Source organism: Rattus rattus, chromosome 12, assembly GCF_011064425.1.
Source record: "Rattus rattus isolate New Zealand chromosome 12, Rrattus_CSIRO_v1, whole genome shotgun sequence".
NCBI classification, from domain to species: Eukaryota; Metazoa; Chordata; class Mammalia; order Rodentia; family Muridae; genus Rattus; species Rattus rattus.
In genome coordinates, this window is record NC_046165.1 from 65,495,225 (window position 1) to 65,520,695 (window position 25,471).

A 25,471-nucleotide genomic window follows, 5' to 3' on the forward strand; every position below is an offset into this window, starting at 1 on the left:
GTTCAGAAGGCGTATTACAATCCATCATGACCGGGGGAGAGGGTAGCATTCCAACAGGACCACAAACCAAGCCCATCACAGTATATCAGAAATCCAGACGAGGAGAGAAACAGGAAGTGGTGCCAGACAGTACTTCTCCAAGACCTACCTCCTAATGACTCACTCCATTGAGTGAGACTATACATCCCAAAGGATCCCTCATCTTTCCAAATATTGCTACCACCTGGACACTTTGTTTGCATACCCATGAGGCTATGCGGGGCATTTCATGGCAAAGCCATGGTACCAACACAGGACTTTTTAATTAATCTTTTATTTTCTTTATTTTTATCTACATTGTCTTGTATCCATTTGAGTCTTTTTCTTAGATTCATTTTTTTTCAACCATAAAAAAATTATTTTGCCTTGTTTGGAATGTTGGTATCTAATGTAATTATTCATGAATTGACAACTAAAATGTCATCATGACTGTTTATAGAAAGATCTGTTTCCACTCACATATTTAGCATTCATGTTTATATCACGTATATTAATAAACTGATAAAACAGTACAGTTAAAATAGTATGCAAAGGACTCTGGGCCATTGCTTTAAACATTAAACATACTTCTTACACCAAATTGTACATTGCACATAATCATCATAAGACTTCATTTTCTTGGAAACAAAATTTAAAGATTATTAGTTATATATGTACTTATCTCTGTGTGTTTGTGTGTGTGTGTATGTATGTGTGTATGTTTATTTGAGGGTGTGTATATGTGTGTACATGACTGTGTTTGTTTGTGGACATGTGCAGATGTGCTATGCTTATATGTGTGCTTGAGCATGTGTGCAAATTTGTGTGTACATGTATGTGCAATAATGCTTTTGTGTGTGCCCGTGTGCATGCTTCCTGTGTGTACACATGTATAAATGTGTGTGTGCATGTATGTGTGTACATGTGTGTGTTTTTCATTCTCTCTTGCCATCCTACTTAAAAAACTTGAACTTGACAGAGTAGGGGAACCACCCTAAAATTCTCAACAAAATCGCTGTTCATGAATAGGCCCGAAAGGAATTGTTCTTTCATGATGAAGTCACTACAGGGGCTCATCAGAAATTGTACTCCATTAATCACATCCACTGTTAAGTGAAACAAGTTAAAACTTATAGACTACTCCCAAAATTCTCTTTCCATCATCATAAGGAACGATTACCGATCTTCCAACTTCCAAAGTGCATGAGGAGTTCTCTCCATCTTCCTGAGTGTTCTTGCAATGCAGGCTTGGAAGATGGGGTAAGAGACAGTATTCTCAGTCAGTCCCAAAGCTATCAGGAGCAAAACAAAGGAAGCCATCAGAGAAGTGTTGGAACATGGAGACATGGTTGTAAGAAACATTTCTACCACCTGTGGGTCCTCTTCACCATGTCCATGAGATGGGTGCCCTAGAACTCGAGTATTTTCCATATTGATCGCTGGAAGCTAACCGGCTGCCTTTGATGTGCAGCCGTGCCTTGGAACTCTGTGGTGTGGACAGTGTGAAGTGAACCCGCAGGCTTCCTATTTTCACTGTAGATTTGATGGCCTACTGCTAGGAAGTAAGAAGGGGTTTGACTCCCTGCCTGGATTTCGAGATCCACAGTATCAGAGCCACAGACATCAGGGGAAATAAATTGAAAAGGACAGAGATTCAAAGAAACATTTTGCAAGGTGGAATTTGGCAAAAGTCCTCATGTGTGCTACTGCAAGGATATTCAAATACAAATTTTGAAAGGGAATGCAATCTCTGTGCATAAGGTAAGTACACACCTGAGAGAAATTCAGGTGCATATCAGAATAAACCTGTTTAAACATTGAAAGGGTCACAGAGTTCCACCATCAAGACAACAAAATGAAGGGGGTTTTGTCGTTGTTATCCCAGTGAGTTTTGTTGTTTGTCTGGCTATAGCATAACATTCCAGTGGCTCTGGAGGTATTAATATTATTTTCATGAGTTGTGCCCACTGACTTCTACCCTGTGCTGTCTGCACTACTGTTCTAGGAAGATAATTATCAGTGCTGTTAGGAAGGCTGACAAGAGCCAGGTGCCTTTCATTAGGGAGTACGTTAGCCTCGCAACTCTGTGTAAGGGTTCCATTTGTTAATATATCATAATGAAATCCTTCAGTGCAACCTATTTGGCCTTGCCACTCACCCAAGTTGATTTATCTTTCATACATACAGCAAAGGTAGAGAACATGCGAACTTTTCTGATATCTTCCAGGCGATATGTTGTTTCTACAACTGGCACAAAGCAAAATAAGTCAAATAAAATCAGTCCCTCGAGGGTTCTCGTAAGCACATTCATTTATATACAAAAGTATGAAAGAATATGTTGAGTTTTACATCCATTTCTGTACTATTTAACGCACACATATAAGCAAAGCCATGAGAGAAAACTTCCAAAGACATTCCGGGAAATCCTGAATTCATTATACAATATAGAAAGAGAATAATAATGCCCAGGCTTCCCTGTTGTACACTCTAAGTATTATTTTGTTGAAGGAATATATGCTATCTTTTTTTTTAAATTGTCCTCTCATTGCCATATACACACACCATGGCACAGGTGCATTCAAAAACAGTTCAAACATTTTTAGTTTTTAAATCTTTTAGCAATGTTTTAATTTAATTGTTTTGTTTATTTATATCCCAAATGTTGCTTCCACCCAGTCCCCTTTTCCAGAGTTCTTCCCCAACAACCCCTTTCCTTCGCCTGTGGGAGGGTGCGTCCCTCCACATCCCTCTTCCTTTGGGCATCACGTCTCTAAAGGATTAGCTCATCCTCTCCCACTGAGACCAGACAAGGCAGTCAGTCCTCTGTTACATATGTGTGAAGGGGAGAAGGATTCAGACCAGCCCGTGTATGCGCTTTGGTTGGTGGTTCAGTATCTGGCAACTCCCAGAGATCCAAGATAGTTGACACTGTTGGTCTTCCTATGGGGTTGCCATCCCCTCAGCTCCTTCAATCCCTAACTCTTCCATAGGGGTCCCAACCTCAGTCCAATGGTTGGCTCTGAGTATCTGCATCTGTCTCCGTCGGCCACTGGTAGAGTCTCTCAGAGGACAGCCATGCTAAGCTCCTGTCTGCAAGCACAACACAGCAGCAGTACTAGTGTCAAGGTTTGGTCCACACCCATGGGATGGATCCCAAGATGGGCCAATCACTGGATGGCCTTTCCCTTCAGTCTCTGCTCCATTTTTTGTCCCTGCATTTCTTTTAGACAGGAACACCTCTGGATTAAAACCTTTGAAGGTGGGTTGGTGACCCCATCCCTCTACTGAGGGCCCTGTCCATCTACTGGAGGTGGTCTCTTTACGTTCCGTCTCCCCACTGTTGGGCATTTCCCAAGATACACTATCTTAAAATGAAAATAAATAATTAATTGATTTAATTAATTGGTTCATTTGGGGTAGGAAGATCCACCTTAAATCCAGAAGTTTGATCTAGATTCAAAGACCCAGAAACATGTCTCAGATTAATTTAAGAAAACAAACAACAACAAATGAACAGGTAGATTATAAAGATACTTCTAGAAGTTCAAGAAGAAGATACTTTGATGCTCAAGGATATGAACCAAGATGTCTCCTGTTTACTTCATCGGCAGTATTCTACTGCAATATTCTACACATATAGCCTAATATTGTTTTTCCTTAACAATTTTACCACTACATTTTAGAGCTTACTTTGTTCTCTAAAACAAAGTCCCTTAATTGAATACCCAGTCAGTTTGATTCTAACTCTTCAGTAGCTTTTGCACATTTAGTGTGCAGACACCACTACCATTCATGTGTAAACACTACTATTTCTACTTATATATTTCATTAATGCTATAAAAGTTTTTTGAAGTGAAGTAGGATCATTCAATACACTTACTTAATGTGTAGAGATCAAATTAGAGTAGTAAAAGCATTTTCCATATTAAACTTAAATTAAAAATTTTTGATCCACACATAATGATTATACATATCTGTGAGGTACCGTGTAAATCAATAATTAATCATTAAGAATAAGTTATTTTAAAGTGTGCTTTACGTGTTTGTGTTCTCAGGCTTTCACTATGTAGCTGAGGCTGGCTTCATATTTCCCGGTCTCCTTTCTCACTGTCAAAAGCACAGGTATCAGAGGCACAGCATGTCATACTGATTCATAGTTACTCATGTGCTCAGTTTATTTAATTGCCATACTAAGAGTTCTACCAATAACCTCTTGCATGATAGGCAAGAACTCTATCAGTAACATTTTTTCAAAAAAGTTTTTGACTTACAATTATTCTGACTACTTTTGTATCTAATTAGACTCTCCTTTTATTAATTTCTATTTTTCTTTCACCTACACTGCCACGCTTGTGAGATGAGTTATGGTGTGCATTAATGGAGTACTTTATCATCTAACAACTGATTAATTTTGCTAAACATTCAATATGCAGTGGGCTACAGTGGTACCTTCCAACTGAACTGGAACCAGGTCCTCTGCCCTCTGCTCTCTCAGTGAAGAATTCTTGCTGAATGGAATGCATCCTTCTGAGATTTCCATAATTATCTCAGCACTCTGCCTTAAGCTGTCCCTGTTTACTGTAGAGACTTTAGTGCAGACACAAGCTCAGTACACAAGGTATGCTATTTATGCTCTTCATTCTAATGAGAACAGACACATTCCAAACTAAAATGATGACTGTTCATAAAAAGTTTATTTTTTAACAATATTATCTTTGACTCAATATAATCTTCAGTATTCTGTAATACTTTAAAATTTTTAGATGTAAAGATAATGACTATACTAAGAGTTAATCTTCAATATTTTCCTTCAGGACTCATTTGTATTACCTATTAGGTTCTCTAAAGAAGCAGAACCAATATACATACATACATCTCTACATACACACATGTACATTAATATAAGTACATATTATATTAGTACCATATAATGGTATTGATACCATATTACTTACATTATACATATACATATATAGTAACATATGTGTAATATAGCATCTATATAAAATATATAAATATATTATACATGATATGTGTGTACATATATTTGGAGATAGATAGATAGATAGATAGATAGATAGATAGACAGACAGACAGACAGACAGACAGACATATGTAATTGGGGTTTATTAGAGCAGCTCACAGGCTGTGGTCCAGCTAGTCTACCAATGGCTCTCTACTGTCCACTGAAAGAAAGTCCAAGAATCCAGTAGTTTTTCAGAACTCAAAGCTGCATATCTCGGCTGATCTTCAGAATATGCTGAAGGACTGCTGAAGTAGGCTCCAACAGCAGTGAAGGAATGGAATTCCCAGCAAGAGTGAGGGCAAGCAGGCAAAGAGAGCAAGCTTCCTTCTTCAGTGTCCTTCATAACGGTTGCCACAAGAAAGTGTGGCCCAGATGCAGACGTCTGGATTTAAGGTAGATCTTCCTACCTCAGATGATGCAATTCATTCAAAATCCCTCATAGGTATGACCACCCGCTTGGGTTTTTAGTTAGTCCCAGACGTTGCCAAGTTGACAACAACTGATAGACATCACATTTATAATCCTAGATTTTTTTTTCTGCCAAACTCTTGAATTACAACAGATGAGTAAAATTTTCTTTTCCTTTGTGTTGCATGTAGTCTAGAGGAAGAGAGGAAAATGTCAATCTTAATATTCCTAAAAAGAGATTTAAAAACAGAACTTCTCTAATTTTTCTAAAGTAATGGAAGCTTTTATTCTGAGTTTTCCCTTTTCTTATTCATATTGGTATATTCATTTCTTTACAATATAAAATAATATAAGCATGATAATAATTTAGTCCAACAACACTGAATTATTCTAGGTTAAAAAATATCTATTTCCTCCTTCCAGACCAAGTCTCCCAAAGCGCTCACATTTTTATTCTTCTAATGTCAAGTCAAGTAATTATAAATCATGTTCCCATCTCTTTCCTTTCCTCTCTTTCTATTGTAGGATACTTATTACCAAGCGCTGATGTAAGATGGGGAATCCAATTAGCACTTCTCCATCCCCACTGATTTTGTTTCCTATTTTCAGGTTTCTTCTTGCTTATGTAACTTTAAATGATGTAATTAAATCCCCATTGCTCATTTCAACAAATCAAGATAATAATGAAAGTGGATTTTAAATTGTATGTATGATGAATTACCAAAACCAAAACCTAGCTTAGATTGATAGCTTGGGAGATCTACAAAAAGCAAGGAGAGTAAGGGGATCAACAGGGTGCCCTTACTGTAGGATTTCTTTACTTAACACTCCAAGATTCTAGTTTTTAAATATTGTGGATAAGAAAAGGGGTTTTGTCTCTCCAATAGTCAGAGCTCAATGAGAATTCCTTGGTATATGGATTGGATTGAGGGGGATTGTCAATTTTTGGATGCCTTCCTGGGACAACTAGAATGACACTTAAGGAAGCTACTGAAAAATTAGTGAAATAGAAGCAAAGTAGTTAAACTATGAGTGATTCGTGATACAATATCTCTCCAGATCTGACTAAAAGATGCTGCTCAAATGTTAATTATCAAAGATAGAATCTTGGACTTTCTTCACTTTAGGGAAAATACATTATTATATATGAGCTGGGCTGACTGTTGTAAAGGGATGGTGTGTAAGAGACAGGTGGGAAAAGAAACAGATAGAAAGTTAATTATGGGGAGAGGAAAATTGGGGATGAGGGAGGGAAGGAGGAAGAAAATCTAAGAAAAATCTAGAAGAAAACTTCCTGTATGTATGATAGAGAGAAAAAGAATAGCCATTTGGGTTTAATATGGTAATTTTTGTACTGAGGTGATGTATCCATGGTTCTAAATTCACATTAAAAAGAGATAAAATGTTACTAAACTATTGATCACAACATCTCATTATTTATAGGAAAATATAGGGATACTACTTAGAAGATCTCTAAACAACTATATAGACCCTGGAATTTATGTGAATTAATAACCATTGGTTAATAATTATATTTGGCCCCTATCATTTAAATTTAAAAAGTATTGCCTGTGGTTATTTAACATGGCTGTTCATTTTAAATATAAGCCACCACCATCCAATGTCCACTGAGAATTTAAATTTCTGGATTTGCCTAAGAGTACAATGGCAGGGTCCAATGTTCTTTGTTTCAGAATAAATTACATAAAAGCACATTGAAGTCCTCCCTCAGACACTGAGAAAAAAATTGATTTTCCTTTAGACCTACCATTTATATATTTTTGGCTGAAAGTTGAAAACCCTGTCTCCTGAACCATGTTCTAAGAGCATTATTTCAAGGAGACATTATTAACTGTTTACTGAGTACACATAGAAAAAAATATCATTTTCTTGGGGGTCACTATGAAAAGCAGTAGAATCACTGCCCTTAGAAGGCTTCCCAGAAACATTGTTTTCAAAACTTTATCTAGCTTAGTGTTTCCCAGTGCTGTAGAGTAAGGTTTTTATTGTTCTCTACAGCACATTGTTTTCTTATTTAACTGAGCCATGTCCAATTGTCTCTTTTGCTGGAGTGACACAGGTGAGAGGCTGCCACACAGCCCTCGGATTGCCAGAAGAAATACTTATTGCTAGATCTCTTTCAAAAAAGAAATGTTTACATCCTTTTAAAAATATTGATTTGTCTTAATGCTTGTGTGTATTCAGTGTTTATCTGCATGTGTATAACCACACCGTGTGTGCGTGTGTGTGCGTGTGTGTGTGTGTGTGTGTGTGTGTGTGTGTGTGTGTGTGTGTGTAGTACCCATGGAGCTCAGTAGAGGGCACCAGAAGCCCGACAACTGGCAATACAGAGATTTATGAGCCGCCATGTTGGTGCTGGGAACCTCTGCAAGAGAAGCCATTGCTCCTACCTCTGGTTAACCTACCTATGTCCCTTCCCTGCACCAGTACAGCAATCGTAATTGCTCAGTGTTTACACCTAGACATCAAATGGAGAAACAGTGATTTAAAGACATGTGCCGAAATCCTAAACAGAATCTTTTCATAACCATTAGTAACGTAATAAATACAACTGTAACGTGTATTTCATTTTAGTTACCTGAAAATGAAAGGCACGGCTTTGGTTTCTATTAAATTAAAATATGTTTCGAGTGTTTCCCCCTTATCTTGCTATAATTATTTGGACAAAAAAATATTTAAGAAGGAAAGAGTACAGAGACTCAAATCTGTTCTAAAACAGAGAACTCACATGAGGAGCTCTTTAATGCCTTTACATTTTGCTTAAGTCCGCTAAGCAGCTTAACACTGTAATTTCCTTCCCCAACTTCCTCCTGGGAGAATCCCTTAGATAAGGTTTTGTGCACATAGCTACTACAGGTTTTCATTTTGAGTGTGAGAGAGGCTCATTTCCTCTTCAGATTTAGAATTAGCGAGAGGAGGTGTCAAATTATACGTCTAGGCAATTGCATTTCAGTGCCCGAGTAGTGGAGATCTAGCTTTCCGAATTCAAGCAAGCATCCTGGTATCCCCTTCCCCAGAAGTATGAGTGTGAAGCCCAGCTAAACACTCTGAATTTTCTTCCAGGAAGAACTGAACCCTATTTTGGTGACCCCACCTATCCAAGCCATTGACCAGGACCGAAACATCCAACCACCATCTGATCGACCTGGCATCCTCTACTCCATCCTTGTTGGTTTGTATTCTTCAGAATTTTATCCTGTTAGAAACCTATGAAGGAATCCTCTCAAATCACATCAAACTCTTTAATAACAATATTCTTTTCTTATCAGAATTAACATATACAAAACTACATATAAATCCAAGTTTCCCTTCTTCCTTTTTAAGTAAGATATTATAGAGCAGGCGAACAAACAAGATACAGGTCAACTTAAATACATTCTTCAATGGTCTTCAATCAAAGGAAATATGGGTTTTGTTGAGCTTGAGGAAGAAGGAAAGGACTACCAACCCAGAGGAACATGATACAGAAACCAATGGTCCATTCTCCTCTGAAAATATGTTTATGTTAGTCTGTTTTTATACATGTTTACAACTGCACAAGATGCAAAATGAAGACATTTCACAAAACCACTCTTAAATTACTTTGATAAAGTTGCTGATTTGCATGACTGATAGGCTCTGGAAAGATGGGTGCTGGGAGATACCAGCATCTCTCAAGTAGGAAATGCTGACTTCAGAGTGTCCTCAATAGAGTCCAGCATTATCTTCCAATCCTAATCTCTGGCAGTGCCTCCAGCCTGTGTGCTCACGTGCACAAACCACCATATTAGGCAGATTCTAGACAGTTTTACGTTGTCATACTAAGAAGTGATATTTCTAAAATTTGGCCCCATAGTTCTACGCCAAGGTTTTAAATCTTTAAAGCCATGTATAAAATACAAATACAGAGGTCTAGCCATTAAATTATTAATTTTTAATCCTTATGAATTAAAAACAGTCTTTTAAAGCCTATGGTTTTCTTGTTATAAATATCAAGGAGTATTGTTTATTTGCTCCATTAATTAAATAATAATTATGAAATATGTCCACCTGTATGGTAAATAGAGATGTAGGAGGTAAATGCTCGAGAGTAAAGGGGGGATAAGGGGGGAGAAAGGTATCAAAAGGGCAGAATTGAAATATACTGAGGGAGAAGAAGTAAACATTTTTGAAAGAGTTACCCAGCTACCCCAACGAGAACTGGTGTCTACGGGTGGAAACCAGTAGATTTATTGCTATTACACCCAAAGTCATCACCTGAGCCAGCCTCTGGCACCTTGAACTGTTATTGCCTATGGTGTGCTTATCACGACTTTTAGTAAAGGCAATAGAAGGATATTGATGAATTGACAGAGATGATGCCCGGGAAGATCAGAACATAAGCAGAATCGAAAACTAAAGATAAGCCCTTCATTAAAAATTAGAGCTTCATTGATCGTTAAATGAGTTAATGTTTTTATGGATGCAAAGCTTAAACAGATTGATTAACAGGTGGTCTCCCTGGGTGCAACAATAGGAATATGAATTTTAGTCTCACTTTGAATTAGGGGTTCCTGGGGAAACATTTAGATCTAGAGTTCTGCCAGTAAATACAAAATAAGATTTTCTGCTGAACTGAATTTTTCTATAGATAGGTATGTATTTAGATCTTTTTATTTGATTTGACTTTCTATTCATCATTTCTATAATTACAAAGTTTTACTTCTGACTAAGGTCTTGTGTTAGACTCTAGGCTAAGTTGAAAGTTTAGATGAAAGATTCTGTCTCCTGTGGTTGAAATTGGAAAATGCTGTCCTGTAAAGACCTTTGAAGATTTACCTCCTCCTGATTGAATGACTATCTCCAAAGGGTCACTGTGGAAGACTTAGTGTCTGGGATGGTTATACCATGGGTGCAGTGAACCTGTGTAAAGTGGCCCAATGGAGTCCTTAGGTCATCAGGCACATACACAGGAAGGATACTGAGATACCTTCCGTGTCTTCTCTTTCTGTCACTCACTCTGATTTGCCCATCTGCCATTCATAGCAGGGGCCCGAAGCAATGGACCATGTGATCTCAGTCTTGACCCTCAGTAACTGGGGTGTATTTTTTAAATAAGTAGTCTGTCTTATGTATTTTACCATTGTGACACAAAGCTGACTAATATACTCCTCCGGAAACAGATCTAGAGAGGAAAGAAGCACCGACCAAAAGGAAAGGAAATGAATGGAAAAGAAACTTTATCAGAGCTGAAAATTAACTAAGGTTCTACCTTCCTTATTGAATACATAGGCAAAGCAACTAAATCATGGTAATGGCGGTGACCTTTGGGCTCACCATGCCCTGTAGCAGCCTGATTCCTCAACGCAACTTGTCAGCCATCACAACAAACACCATGAAGCTAGAGGCCTCTCAGGGCCTCCTTTACCAAAATTGTCACACTCTGACCTTTCCAGGGGCTCCCTAAGAAGCACCATTAGAAAAGGGTCTCTCATGTTGCCAAGGGAAAAATGGTCTCTCCCCATTGGCATTTGTCAAACACTTGCAACAAGTGCCTTGGCTTTGTGACTACCTAACACGATGGGGAACAGTTAAGGAAGGCTGTAAATAAGCAAAAGGGTTGAAGGATAGAGAATAGAATCCACAGGGGAGGTAAAATCTTCCACATGTCTTTTGGACTCTAGAGCAACAGCAAGATGTAGGCTGTGTCTAAATATGGAAAAATCCTTCATGAGTTCTCTGCCCTCTTGTTGACTTGCAGAGCCTCCAAAACAGTAACTGACCTGATCTCCATTTGAGAAAGCTCTCCAGACAACAAACTTGAGGAGTGAAGTTGCTACTCAGTCACAGAGAGCTCTCTGGAAGAGCTAGAAAGTGCGTTGGGCACTGTGCGTAAAACAAAACAAACAGAACAAAGACCCATGCAGTCCTTCAAGTCCACATGACAGCACATGACCTTAATATTCTTAATATAGAAGACACAAAAAAGCAGATATAGCTATATACGGCAGTCCATCAACATATAGCATTAATATGACGTCTTCAGTTTCCACATAATATGATTTACAATGCACAGATATGAGGGAATCTAATTAAACAAGAGAGAAACAGTAAGTATGGATGTTGTAGATAGAAAATTAAGTTAAATATTGTTTTCCTCAGGAAGACCAAACCTTAGCCCACTGAATAAAGACTCTCGGTCTCCTGTTTATGTCTATAAAATGCTAAATGGAGGCACATACAAAGACATAATGGAAAGCAGAGGAATGATGCCTGAACAAACACAGAATAGCAACAAAGAAACAGCCATCCTAAAAGAAACTAGGCAGAAACGTAGAAGTGTCATTGAAATTGAAGTTTCACTAATGGTTATGAAGAGCACCTTCAGCTAACTAGAAAAATGTGGCAGGATGTGAAGAGACACTAGTTGATGCTACAAAATCCAAATCAAATCATTATCTATAAACTACTCTACTCTCGAGTTAGAAGAAACATAAAATGCTCTTCTCAATGTAGGTTGGAGAGCTTGCTCTCCAGTACACACCACTCTGAACCGAAAGTAAGGCTGATCGAATGGGAGATTGTTGAAACTATGCAAACAATATTCTTTGGCTACAGATGGATTTCACCATACCCTAGACAAACCTCAAACACAAAACAAAACAGAAACTCCCAACAAATTATGATGAAATTGATTTGCCAGACGAATTAAGTCAACTAGGTCAATTTCAACTTCTTTTTACCTTACAGGTTTTTAACACCCTATTAATAGCGGCAGTTCCCTTAGTCACATCAAAGGCAGTTTATAGAAATTATCTAAAGCTATTGTTCATTGCAGGCCATGGCCAGAGAGTAGGTGTTCTGTCTTCCTGTATCACTAATTCTCCATGCAACACATGACATTAGAGGGTCACTAATCCTTGCATACAAATGCACTGAAGGGTAGTCTTGAATTGGTGTGTGGAATTTATGTAAATGTTATCAAACACTTTACCAGCACTGTCAGTAAGGTCGGTGTCCTAGGATAATTACCACCACGGGAAATAATTACCATGAGGAGAAAGGGAAAACTAAAGTCTCCTCATTCTGCAAGCATTCAGTATGTGTATAAACGTGAGCCTAAAGATCATGTGACTTCCTTTAGGTACAATTCTTTCTGTGGATTCTAAGTAGCAATATCAGGATGCACCAGAATTGAGACAGCAAATTAATCATAGACAGCAGCAGAAAGAGGACTTCCAAATCTCATCCTAAGGAGAATAACCCACTCACTTGTATGGAAATAATTGTGTTCCTAAGTTTTTGCAAACAGTAACTATCAAGCACTGTTTTTGTTGTTGTTGTTGCTGTTGTTGTTGATATTGTTTTATAATTTATTTATTTAGTTTTCTTCTTCAGATTTTATTCCCCTCCTAGTCCACCCTCCCACTGTTCCACATCCCATACCTCCTCCTCCACCCTCCCTTTCTCCACGAAGATGTCCCCACCCCACCCACTCCACCACCAGACATCTAAATTCCCTGGGGCCTCCAGTCTCTTGAGTGTTAAGTGCATCCTTTCTGAGTGAATCCAGACCTGGGAGCCCTCTGCTGTATATATGTTGGGGGCCTCATATATGTATATATGTGTATGCCCACTGGTTGGTGATCCAGTGTGTGAGAGATCTCAGGGGTCTAAGTTAATTGAGACTACTGGTCCTCCTACAGGGTCACCTTCCTCTCAGCTTCCTCAAGCACTGTTTTAACATTGTCGTTAATGCAGGCAACATGGGCTAGAAGTTTAGTTCTAAGTAGTGTGAAAAGCAAAAGGATTTTTGCTATTGCCTGAACCGTAATTGTGACACAATTAATATATATTATATACCATTTAGGTATGTTATAATCTAAATTATAATATTCTTAAAATCTACTTTTCTGGCTGTCATGGGATTATGACATATAATAATATTTTAAATACAGTGGCAACTAAAACATTGGTTTCATGAACTAGTTAAGGATAGAAAGAGTAAAGCCAGAAAACTTAACTCCCAGGGACTAAATCATTACCCAAAGACTACACATGAACCGATCCATGGCTCCAGCTATATATATAGCAGATGGCCTTGTTGGACACCAATGGAAGGAGAAGCCCTTGGCCCTGCCAAGGTCGGAACCCCAGTGTAAGGGAATGTCAGGGATGGGCAGGAAGCGGGGGTAGATGGGGAAGGGAACACCCTTATAGAAGAAGGGGAAGGGATAGTGGGGGTTATGGACAGGAAACCTGGAAAGGTAATAACATTTGAAATGTAAATGAAGAAATACCCAATAAAAAATAAAGCAGGTATATTAATAAAAAAATAAATAACTAAACCTTCGGGAACTCTAATAAGTATCCTTAAGTATTACTTAATCAAAGCAGGGTATATATACAATTATACAGGAGAAGTCACAGAAATGGGGGCATTGTTATATAAAAAGTTGGAGAAGATGTCTCAAGAGACATCCTGTATTATATTTTATAGAGTCTACAATTATGAAGGGGAAAAGCTAGGATTTTCATTGTTTTTTGCTTGCTTGTTTGCTGGCTTGCCTGCCTACCTGTCTGCCTGTCTGCCTGTCTGCCTGCCTGCCTGCCTGCCTGCCTGCCTGCCTGCCTGCCTGCCTGCCTGCCTGCCTGTCTGCCTGCCTGTCTGTCTACCTGCCTGCCTGTCTACCTGTCTGTCTGCCTCCCTGCCTGCCTGCCTGTCTGTCTACCTGCCTGCCTGTCTACCTGTCTGTCTGCCTCCCTGCCTGCCTGCCTGCCTGCCTGCTTGCTTTTCCTTTGTCTTTACATGATCCTAGACACCTTAAGAATGAATCATCCTCTGTGTGTTAGCCTTTCAAATGCTACGTCATTTGCATGCCATCCAGAAGCTGCACTTTTCCTTCTCTATCACACTTTTTTCTTCTCTGCAGTGTAGTTCTTTGGGACAGGTGAGCAAAAACATTAGAGACCATAGGTAGCATGAGAACTGGAACCCAAGAGTAATTTGACATAAATGCAGATTTTTTTAAGTCCTATGAAAAATAATATTAAAATCATCTACTAATTTTATTTACTACAAAGGAAAAACCTTTGGACTTAATGTAAGAGGAATGCAATATTAGGGGAGTAGTCTTTGGACGGATAATCAGAGGAATGTGATATTATTAGTGGTTATTCCAAGATTAAGCAAGACAGGGATTCACTGGGGAAAATAAGGAGCTCTGGAGATGTCTATGTAGCAGTTGGAGCATTGTTCCTTGGACTGAGAATTTCCCAAATGTGATAAATCCCAATGGTCCAAGTGGACCTTGTTTTTTTTTTCAAATGCACTTGGATGATTTGATATGTCAATGCCTTCTCTTCTCCAAGGCACTCAACATTCATGCATCACTGAAAGGGGTTCCCAGACAACCATTTGAAGATAAATTACATATTAAAGTTGTTTTTGGCTTGGGTTGTATTCATTAGTAATATGCAATTGGCATTTATCAAATGAATCACTTGTCAATAATGTTAGGTTTGAGAAAATCGTTAAATTTTCATGTCTTCATGGCAGCAATGAACAAGACTTATATTTCTGCGTGTATCAATCAGAATCAGGCAGAATTTATATATACACACACAGTCACATATATACCTACATACACACACACACACACACACACGCACACACACACACACACACACACATTTAACATATATTAAATGTCCCTCTTCAGTATAATAGAAACACATCTTCAATATAATAAAAAATAATTATTATTATTTTTAGATGGAAATCTGTTTTTTAAAACACAGGCAATTAAACTTGTGCTTGCCTTGGAACTAAAGTTGTTGAATAGAAAGTTCCTTCTTCAGTTCAAGAAAAACGCTGAGGACATGTGGGAGACAGGAATTTCAATAAAGTGGATAAAAGGACCTTCGTTCCAGGCACTTTATGTAATCAGAGGACCATTAGCTCTGTGCTCACAGTGAGGTGGTAGAGGCTCTTAGAAAGTTCCATTAAGATTCTCAAGGCACTGAGAAGGAACACAAAGCTCAAAGTGGGTTAATGGAGGCACTGGAGACGGAGATCCCACAAGCAGCTCATCTTTGCACCCAGCAACTCCCAGCGACTGGATCATCTAACACAACCAAGTACACTGCTGTCTACACCTCTGTGTACAAATGGACATGAAGGCTCTTCCTTCCCCATGTCTAAGATTTGAAGCTATGCATCTCACCCTGTAAACAATAGAGGTGGAATTTTTAATCCTCTTGGGGTTATCTCTTATTTCTCAAACTCAGCAAAATGCTGACACAGCAACAGAAAAATTTAAAATTTGGCGGCACCAAAATAAAAGCTCATCTGATCCTCAAAGAATGTTGTTAACTGACTTGCAAAGACAGGTGATAGAAAAAGGTCTAAGCTAGCAAAATGTACATATAACAGAAGAATTTCACTAGGAATATATAGGATGACAATGTCATAAGTAAGGCAACTCAATTATTTAACTAAAGTTTGAGTTGATGAGTTATCATAGAAAACATGTACACATTAATAAGTGAAAGTTCTTTTAGCTTACTTACCTTGAAAGGAAAACTAATTAAGAACTCAGTGAACAATACTGCACTCCCATCTACATTGCCCAGATGTGAAAACTAACCTTATTAGTTGCCAGCAAACACATGGAGAAGAACTACAATGCAGTGCTGACTGGAGTGTCAATCGGTGAATTCGCGTGGGGAGACTAACATTTTTCCTCAAAAAAAGAAGCATGATCATAAATGGAAAAAAATGGTGTTAGTAAACAGAAATGCTTAGATACATCTCGAATGATTCATAATAGGTTGAAGAAGCCAATGAATTGTCTGAGTTCATCTAAATGGGTCCTGAGGAAGAAGGGACCCTAGAGACGATGAGCAAATCTGGCCACTGAGATAAGAATCTCACGGAGGGCACTCTGACCATAGCCCATGTGAGTAACCAGTGAGGTAGTGATTATACAACACAGACATCTGAGACCTTTACAACCGTGCTGCCCTAAAGAGTACGTGAAGTATTTAGACTCAGCATCTGCTAGGTGTTCTCACTCTGGCTGTTTATCCAAGATAAAGGACCAACAGCGCTCTTCCACTGATGTGCAGAACAATGGTGTAGAAGCTGCGTCTGTGACTAAACGATATTGGAGTCCTCATAAACACAAGACTAGATAAACCTTGGCATGGGGATATAATAGAAAATTCCAAAGCAATAAAAAGAAATGGCCCACATATGCAGAAAAAAAAATAAGTGACCCACAAGGTTGTCGTGGTAGGTATAGACAATGCCGCCCAAAACATACGTGCTGGAAAATAGGTACACAGTGAAGAAGGGCCGTCAGGAGCCATCATGCAAGAATGGACAGGAACTTTGCTTTGATAGCAACAGTGCTACCTGCATCAACATGGAATTATACTTCTAAAATGTGTGAAGTCTCTGGTAAAGGAACTGTAGGTCTCTTACAGAAAACACATTATGTCTAGCATTGTAAAAATTTCAGAGCACTTAGTTCTGCTTGCCCTTCCTTTCACAGAACTATGAAGGTAGAAGTGTAGACCTTTTTAGGTATATATGGTTTTTCACACACATGGGTTCTGTTGACCACAAAAGAATTACATTCTGAAATTCAACGCAATACTGTGCTTAATAGTTTAACTCATTTGGAATAGAACTTTCAAGTTTGCATTCAAATTTGGCCAATCAAAGTTGTCCCTATGCAAGAGTTTCATATAAGTATAAAAATCTTGTATAATGGATGCATAAACGTCATTTTTTAGTTCTTAGTGAAGTTTCATATTTTTAAGAAACATAGACTATGAAAGTGTCATAGCATTTACTCTAGATCAAGTGTTTTTAGATCTTTAGCCACGCGTTTGTTCTGTTAGTATGCTGTAATCATTTCTACAAGTCTACCTTCTACCACAGGCCAATAAACCCAGCTGTGAATTCATTAGGTGGGACTTTACGACCTGTTGGAGAGGAGTTTGGGGTTAGAAAACAGATGTGGTAGACTCCTGTTTCATTCACATACCAGCTGTGAGAGTTCTAGTTATTTTTCCCCCTTAATCTCTCTGAGCATTCCGTTCTTCACAGATCCAGTAATAACATCTCCCCCATAGGGCCGTTTGGCACTTAGATGAAGAGGAAGATTTATAAATAAAAAGATTACAATGTTTCCCCTACAGTAAACCCAGAGTTATCAGCTAATCCACGTTCCTCTCAGCGAGCTAAACCTCTTTTCCCAGATCAGCTGAGTTTCATAATTCATTTATGTTCTTGGCTAACCTTCCAGCACATCCACCACTCCATTTCTGCTCTGAAGGGACGGCTGGTGAGGCCATCAGAGCCAACTCTGAATTACACTGTGCTTTAAGTACGTTTCAATGGAAATACATAAAAAATATGACAGAGTAAAAAATTTTCCACTTGCTGTTACTTAAACGATGAACAGAGTAAAGATGTTTTTATGTCTGTATTCCCTTCTATTCTTCTTTTCTGTCTTCTGTCCATGAGAAGGGCATTGCTCTTTAAGCCGCGGATATCTATTATATCCATTATGTTCATCAATTAACTGCTTAAACGTCGGCTACTTATCATCATTTATCATAGATTTCTTGCAACTACACTTATACCTTCCAGTTCTTATTTTCATCTCTTTCTTTTTAAGCACACCAGGCAGGAGAGCAGAGCTCCAGATAATGTCCACGTGCTGTAAATATCATTTCTGCTGAACCGTTTTTAATTTACAATGGTTTCCCTCCCATTTTTTTTTCTTACTCGTGTTTACTGGAAACGTCCGTTGAAATCTGTTGAGATTCTCCACAGTACACAGTGTGCTCTTCCCATGTCATGGCTGCACTTGGCTGCCTCAGATTTACTGTGAATAAATGGTGGTTTGTGTTGAAGCCATTTTATGGATGACGTGTAACCTGTGTTGTGTTCTCATCCCAGAACACATATGTAAATATCCATGACCCATGGATAAATACAAACTCATAGAAAGTGTTGAAAGCCAAGACCACATTCCCATCTTTGGCTCCCTATAGGGTTCCCTCATGTCCTCTCTGTTGTTGTTTGGCTTTCGTTTTCATTACCAGCTTGGATAACTTCATTAAAAAGAAATGGGTGCTATTAGTTCTTTGGTTTCCCAGTACAGCTAACCATTAAAAAAAATACTGAGATGTTATCTGACTTTCTACTCTCCAAATAGTGCCAACCATAATGACCAGTAGAGTGGTATTGTCATTAATATGATGAAATTAGGAAGTTAAACATATTTGGTCTGTTCCAAGTCAGGACAGTTGATTGTTTTTGATATCCACAGTGTCTGACTTTCAGGAGGGAAACCTTTCTTTCTGGCTCTTGAAAAGTGGGTGGCAGCTTGGGACTCTTGTATCTCCTTCTTGCCACCTGTAGGGAAAGAGTTCATAGTTCTTTTGAATCTATGCCATCGACCCAGAGAGAAAAACATCCTTGAGAAAGCTAATTACGTTTGATAAAGGGGGTTTCTCACACAATGACAACCTGATTACCAAGGGTGGCCACTGCTTCCAGGCGTGCTGCCATTTCCGGAGTGCAAAGCCATTGAGTGTGCGTCTTGCTTCTTAATGCTAAACTGAAACATGAGATTACACCTCTACTTCTAACTCAAGATTTAATATAGAAATAGTCTTATTTTGCATCTAATCCTACGTTCGTGTCCTTTTGCTATTTCTACCAGTTTCCGACACTTATAACAAGTGCTAGAATTCAAGTGTCACATAATCAATTATTTAACCTGTTCTAAAATACCCTCACAGTTCTCTTAGAGTAAAAGCATCAACCTTGCCATCCATGGTGTGAGTATTGTATACATCTTAATTGAACCTATAATTTTTCTGTCACGGCCATATTCACTGGGATAAGATATTCTACTGTCTCCTTTTGAACTTGCTGAGATGTCTGTGTTTACGTTACCACATGAGTTCACATGTAGATTGACATTTATGAAGTATCTTTAAATCCAATCTGTTTTATAGTTACATAGAACATATTTATGGGCCCCCAAAATAAAACATTAATCACCAATCAAGTCTGATCTCTATACCTCTTTCTCATTTAATGCTTCACTGTCTCTCCCTTATATCATCCTTTTATAGAATAGAGTTTATTTAGGCATGGGGAGGAGAGATAAGAAGGAGTAGAGATAGAGAAAGACAGAGAGAGGGGGAAGGAGTGAAGAGAGAGAGAGAGGGGGGGGAGAGGGAGAGAGAGAGAGAGAGAGAGAGAGAGGGAGAGGGAGAGAGAGAGAGAGGCCAAGAGCATGTAGAGGGAGAAAGGGTGGAGGGGAAAGGGGAGAGAAGGGGCAGAGAGAGTAAGAGAGTAAGAGAGTAAGAGGACATCAATTTTTAATATTATCTTTGCATTTCAATACACTTTGTATTCCTTTGTAGTGGGCCAGTTTTCTAAGATCAATTTCACTTATCTAAAGGTAGCTACTTTGAGAGTTAAAGATTACATACGTGTATAAATATGTATGTATGTAAATATGTATAGATGGGTATAGCATTTATTCAAAGATATATTGCCATCTAATTAGCCGTATAACTTACTATAGATCGTAGATGATTATTTATTGCAACAATGGTATTCTTACGATGCTGAGCTGAGGATGCAGGCAGTGGCAGAGTATTGATCAAGAGGAAGGCTCTAGGGTCCATCCCCAGTGCCATTACACAGAAAGCAAACAAGGTTTTGGTGCAGATCAGTTGAGCCAAATCCTTCATAGGTTTGGCAATACCCTTTATCCATACCACATGTGTACAAACTGAGAGGTGGAATCTCAGTGCAACTGAACCTGTGTTTGTGTTCTGAAGTGCAGAGGAAGCTATGGATGTGTCCAAACCACTGTGTTTCTCTACATGCTCCCCCACAGTCCATTTCACTCATCCCTGGCAAGTTTGCCTATAAATAAATCTCTCCAGAGTATCAGGTATAATTACTTACCATTGCTTAAATAAGTAAATATAAATTTCCTCTTGGTAGGAATATTTAATCACTCCGATTTCCATGTCCCCATTACAAGTATAAATTATTGCCTGGGTCACTGGTGGTTACGGACATGCTTAATTATTAATGTAATACGATTTGACTTTTATATCTGACGACTCTGACCTGACATTTCTTTACTTTGGGAACAAGAATATTCAAACACACAGGGAAAGGTGATACAAGCAAAGTTAAAAAAAAAATTGCTAGAACAAAAATAGCTCGAGGGATTAAAATGCCTGCATTTAAGAAATATCAACACATACCTCATTTAAAATTTTAGTAGTTGGCATATTAGATGAACACTGATCTTTAAAAAAAACAATTTTCCTTGCTATTGTTCTTAGGCATCTTGATATTTGGTTTAAATTTCTAGTCTTCATGTGATATAAGATATGTTGAAAAACCACGAAGGGTATAATTAAGATTTATGTAGGATTAAAACGTAATTTTATAATCGAAAATTTGCCTTTCCTCTCCTTAATGTCTCTTTTCATAGGATGAATTTCCAAAATAATTAAAGAGCTCTCTAATAAAAATATTCAGACAATCATCCAAACAATTACCTTCCCTTCTCTAACCCATAATTCATGATATATCACATTTGTATCCGCTATCCGTACACTGGATAATTTATAAACTTAATTTACTAATGAGATTATAACTGCGTTGCTCAGTGAATGAAAGGAGGAGATGAATCAGGTCAGCAAGTTTCTGTTCGTTCTCAGTTTTGAACGGAGTCTCTTGTCTCACAGGCACCCCTGAGGATTATCCCCGCTTCTTCCACATGCATCCCAGGACTGCAGAACTCACTCTCCTGGAGCCAGTAAACAGAGACTTCCATCAAAAGTTTGATTTGGTTATTAAGGTAAATCAAACTAAAATCTTATTTCCTTGTATTTACAAAATGCCAACCAAAGAAACACCAGGAGGCTACTGTAGACCTCTCATGTTTGAAAAGTAAGAATAAATATGAACCACAATAACTAATTTTTACTTATAAACATTGGATTTTTCTTTCCTCTGAAACAACGTTTGTAGTACTATTCTGTGTGTGTGTGTGTGCGCGCACGCGCGTGTGCACGCACATACATGTGCATGTATTCACATGCGTGCATTGGTCAGAGGTACACAGTTTAAGTAATAAATCACACTTTATATCTTAACGTTTATTTTTTAATAAAATAACTGCTGGCCATGAAAGATAAACCTTGACAGCCTTAAAATATGACACGCTTCATATGTTCTTTATCGGAGTATAATATTTTTGGTGCTATTTCTTTTTCTGGTATACACTGAAAGTTTTTGCTCTTCCAGGGGTTTTAAATGTATGAGTTGCCATTTTCTTTACATTGAAAGATGAATCTAGAACGGAAAGGAAATTTCAAGCTCAGGCGATCTACTCAACATTCGATCATTATCGTATTTTCAATTGTAATATTAAGTAATTATTATTTAATAATGACACTGATTATATTCTAGTGAAGCCGTCGAAGAAGAACTGGGGAAGTGACTTAATCCCGATGGGCAACACTAGAGCAAGATTAGCCTCGAGATTTCAGTTTGAAGGAAAGATAGGAATTTGCTGAGTGCAAATAAATACAGAATGAGGAGAGTCGTAATTAAAAGATAGGACAATAAACCCTGAATAAATCTCACAAATATTACATAGCATTTTCACACACACAAACACACACAAACACACACACACACACACACTCCTTAATTAGGTATAAAATGAAGCCCATAGGCACCCTCTTTAAAAAAAAATGAAAATGTTAATATGGCATTGGCTCAATGGTTGAACATTTACCGGGCAGACACAAGGCCCTTGTTCCAATCCCCAGAGCCGCATAAGTAAATTACCTAATCAAATAAAAAGTTGAAATACAAAGAAAAAGGAGAAAGAAGGCTTGCTAAACAGACACTGGTTCTGTAGGTCCTCCTTGGCTGGGTGCCACCCCCTGGCTGTTTTATTCACACCCCTGTATGTGGATGTCAAATTCAGGGTCTGAGACTGTCACAGAGCTAATATTGACCAGAAGAGAGACTGGAGTTGGTTTTATTTAATCCAAACTCGGGCTCTTTTCACTCCATAGACTATGCAGTTGCCTAGGGATGCATATATATGTATGTATATATATGTATATATATGTATATATGTATGTATGTATATATGTATATATATGTATATATGTATATATGTGTGTATATATATATATGTGCATGTATATGCATATCCAACCTCAAATACTTTTAAATACTATTATACTAAAGACATTTAATTTTAATTCTTAGCACATAATAACTTCTTGCTTCACGTTATATGTGTAGCTGGTAACTTCTTTATCTAGTAATGCTTTGTCCTTGGAGAACTAACAGAGTCGGAGTAGGTAAGTCTCCATCACTCTAGATCTTTGTCTGCTGACAGACAGCAGATAAAAGAAAACCTAAAAATATTACCAAAAGAGAGTAGTTCAACTATCTGGAGTTTCAAAGATTTTTTTCTGAAGATTACTCCAAGCTCAGTGTTGCTGGGTCAAGAGATTTTTTTTTTTCAGCCAATGAATGAAAACAGATTGTGTTTTCGAAAACAGCGTTTAGAAGCATGATGTAGATGACTGCAAGCCGCCAACAAGAAAGATGCGTAGAGAACCTTCTAGATATATAGAGGAGATACAGCCCCCTTGAGTGACTCTCAGCAAAGGCACACTATTGCCTACCTCTGTACAAAGTGCTCATAAACAAGGGGCTTATGTGTGACTACTGTGGGACAGCATAGAAGTTAAGCAATACCTATCCACTTCCTGTGTCCATCTCCCTGGGCTCCATGAGGCTTCTCTTTGTGGGAATCTTGAAAACTGTCTAAGTATTATTTCCAGATTGTTTCATTTTAAACCGGAAATCTATTTCCTTTGCCATGCATAGCAGTTGTCCCGGGATGTTCCGAGCGAGGGCAGTGTAACTCAGTCCACCGATTACAGAAAAGAAAATCTATTAGAAATGCGAACAGATAATTGTTTACGTTCTAGTAACACTTCATACTACCAATACAAGTTTTTGCAGACATTGCTGGATCCAAATTGCCATGACCCAAAGGTGCCATGATGGAGCTATGAGGAAAAATTATCAATCACAAGAGTAGCAATGGGCGAAAACAACAGCTGCCAATCCTGGTGTTCTTTGAAATTCCACAGTCACAGGCTTCTCAGTGGGAAATGTTTCATTTTCTTTATTATTTTTCCTACATGAGTGTTTTGCTTTTCACTGACTGTAGAAGGTTTTCTCATTGTGGTTGCAGTTAAATTTGATCCAAACTTCTCATTGGGAAACTGAGAAACTAGGACCACACCTGCCTACGGGCTGAGGAGGAATTCTGCCTTTAAGAGGGGCACGGCACACAAACAGATGGTTTGTGTCACGAACCAGAGATTCCTCAACTTTATTTCTTGCTGCTTCTGCCACTGGTTTATTCTGCTGACAAATAAAACCGTAAAAATGAAACCTTGAAGACGACGTTGGGCAGTTAGAAACTTCAGCCTTCCTAGTAAATAACCAAGCACAAACAATGAAAAAGGAAAGGGACGCCCCGTTGCAAAACAGATTTCCAGGCTTCTGTTAGCGGCTCCCATCCGAGGATATTGCCAAGGTGGTATACACTGAGGATGAGAACCAGTCATTTGCTTTGTCACAGAGTGATTCCATTTATGGATCCTCGTCTTTGAACATATCTATGGCATACGCCCATTATTCAAATCCTAGTTTGGATTGTAAATGATCGAATCCTTCCACATGACCCCCCCCCCAAAAGCAGCGACAACTCACAAAAACATATTTCAGATGTCAGATGACCACGGGTTTAGTGGGTGTGCTGAGAATCCTCTGGAAGTCACAGAAAAGTCACTGCCATTAGTATAGCATACTTAGATTAGTGTCTATACGCTAGATGTCTAGCACGAAGCAAAATCTTGGGTTATTAAAGGAGAGCAAATGAATAAATTATTAATAATTCATTGTTGTCTCTTGGCCCCTTAAAGAATAATTGCATCTCATTTGAATCCTTTTGATTAAAAGCTTTTATTAAAATCTGATTAAGCAAGGGCCACAGGGAAACTGCTAACACGGCATTATGGTACCTGGAGTTTCCTGCTGGCACTCGGTGACTTCCTTGTGTGTCTGACAGAAACATCCAAATTTACTTCAGAGCCACAGGCATGATATAGTATCATGTAATATACATATATATGTATATGTATATGTATATATAATATTATATATGTTGTATATGTGTACATATATAATATTACAATTATTGTATAATATTGTATATTATATGTGTAGCACTTGCATCGGGCTCCCTCTTCTTGAACTTTATCTCCTCCTTCAGGCTAGAGGTCTAGGTCACGGTATTAGACAATTGCTTAGAAAAGCAGGTCCACATGAAAGAAGCCCACTTCTACCCTTTCTTCCGTATTAAATGTGTCTCGCTAATTTCTCTGCAGATGACGGCTGGTAATACATGTCTTCTTAAATTGGATTTGTTACCACTTTTAATTACATGGGGAGGGTATGTGTGTTCATGTGAGTTCAGATGCCTGCTAGAGTTACGTGTGGGACGATGCATAGTTTAAGCTACTCATGACAGTCACAGAGAGCTGCACTTCTTCTAAAGAAAATGGAAGCATCTGAAATAGAGAGTGAACCAGAAATTTAAGTTAATGATGTGTTAGTTCCCACCTGCCTACAGTCCTCGTCACATGTTTGCCTTGGACATGGAAAAAGTGACACGTGCGGAATGGTTGTTTACGAGCACAGCCACTTTAACTCCTGGCCCTCAAGGTATCACCAATGCATTCTAGATTCGGTCTTTTTAAAATACGCAGTGTTTGTTACTTTTCAGTTTTCCGTATCCTTTCAGGGTACTGAGTAATCTGCCTGATGTCTGTCGGGCAGAAGTGTGTAAAGGATCAAGACGATCGCAAACGTGT

General features: G+C 38.4%; 1 protein-coding gene across 1 annotated transcript in view; it reads left to right on the forward strand.

Moving 5' to 3' along the window:
- LOC116913192 (protocadherin-15-like) overlaps positions 1 to 25,471 on the forward strand; it is a 299,819-nt gene that overhangs the window by 103,111 nt on the left and 171,237 nt on the right. The window contains 2 exon segments of the mRNA XM_032917385.1: positions 8,537 to 8,645; positions 21,239 to 21,351. Coding sequence (XP_032773276.1) covers positions 8,537 to 8,645; positions 21,239 to 21,351 — 222 coding nt within the window.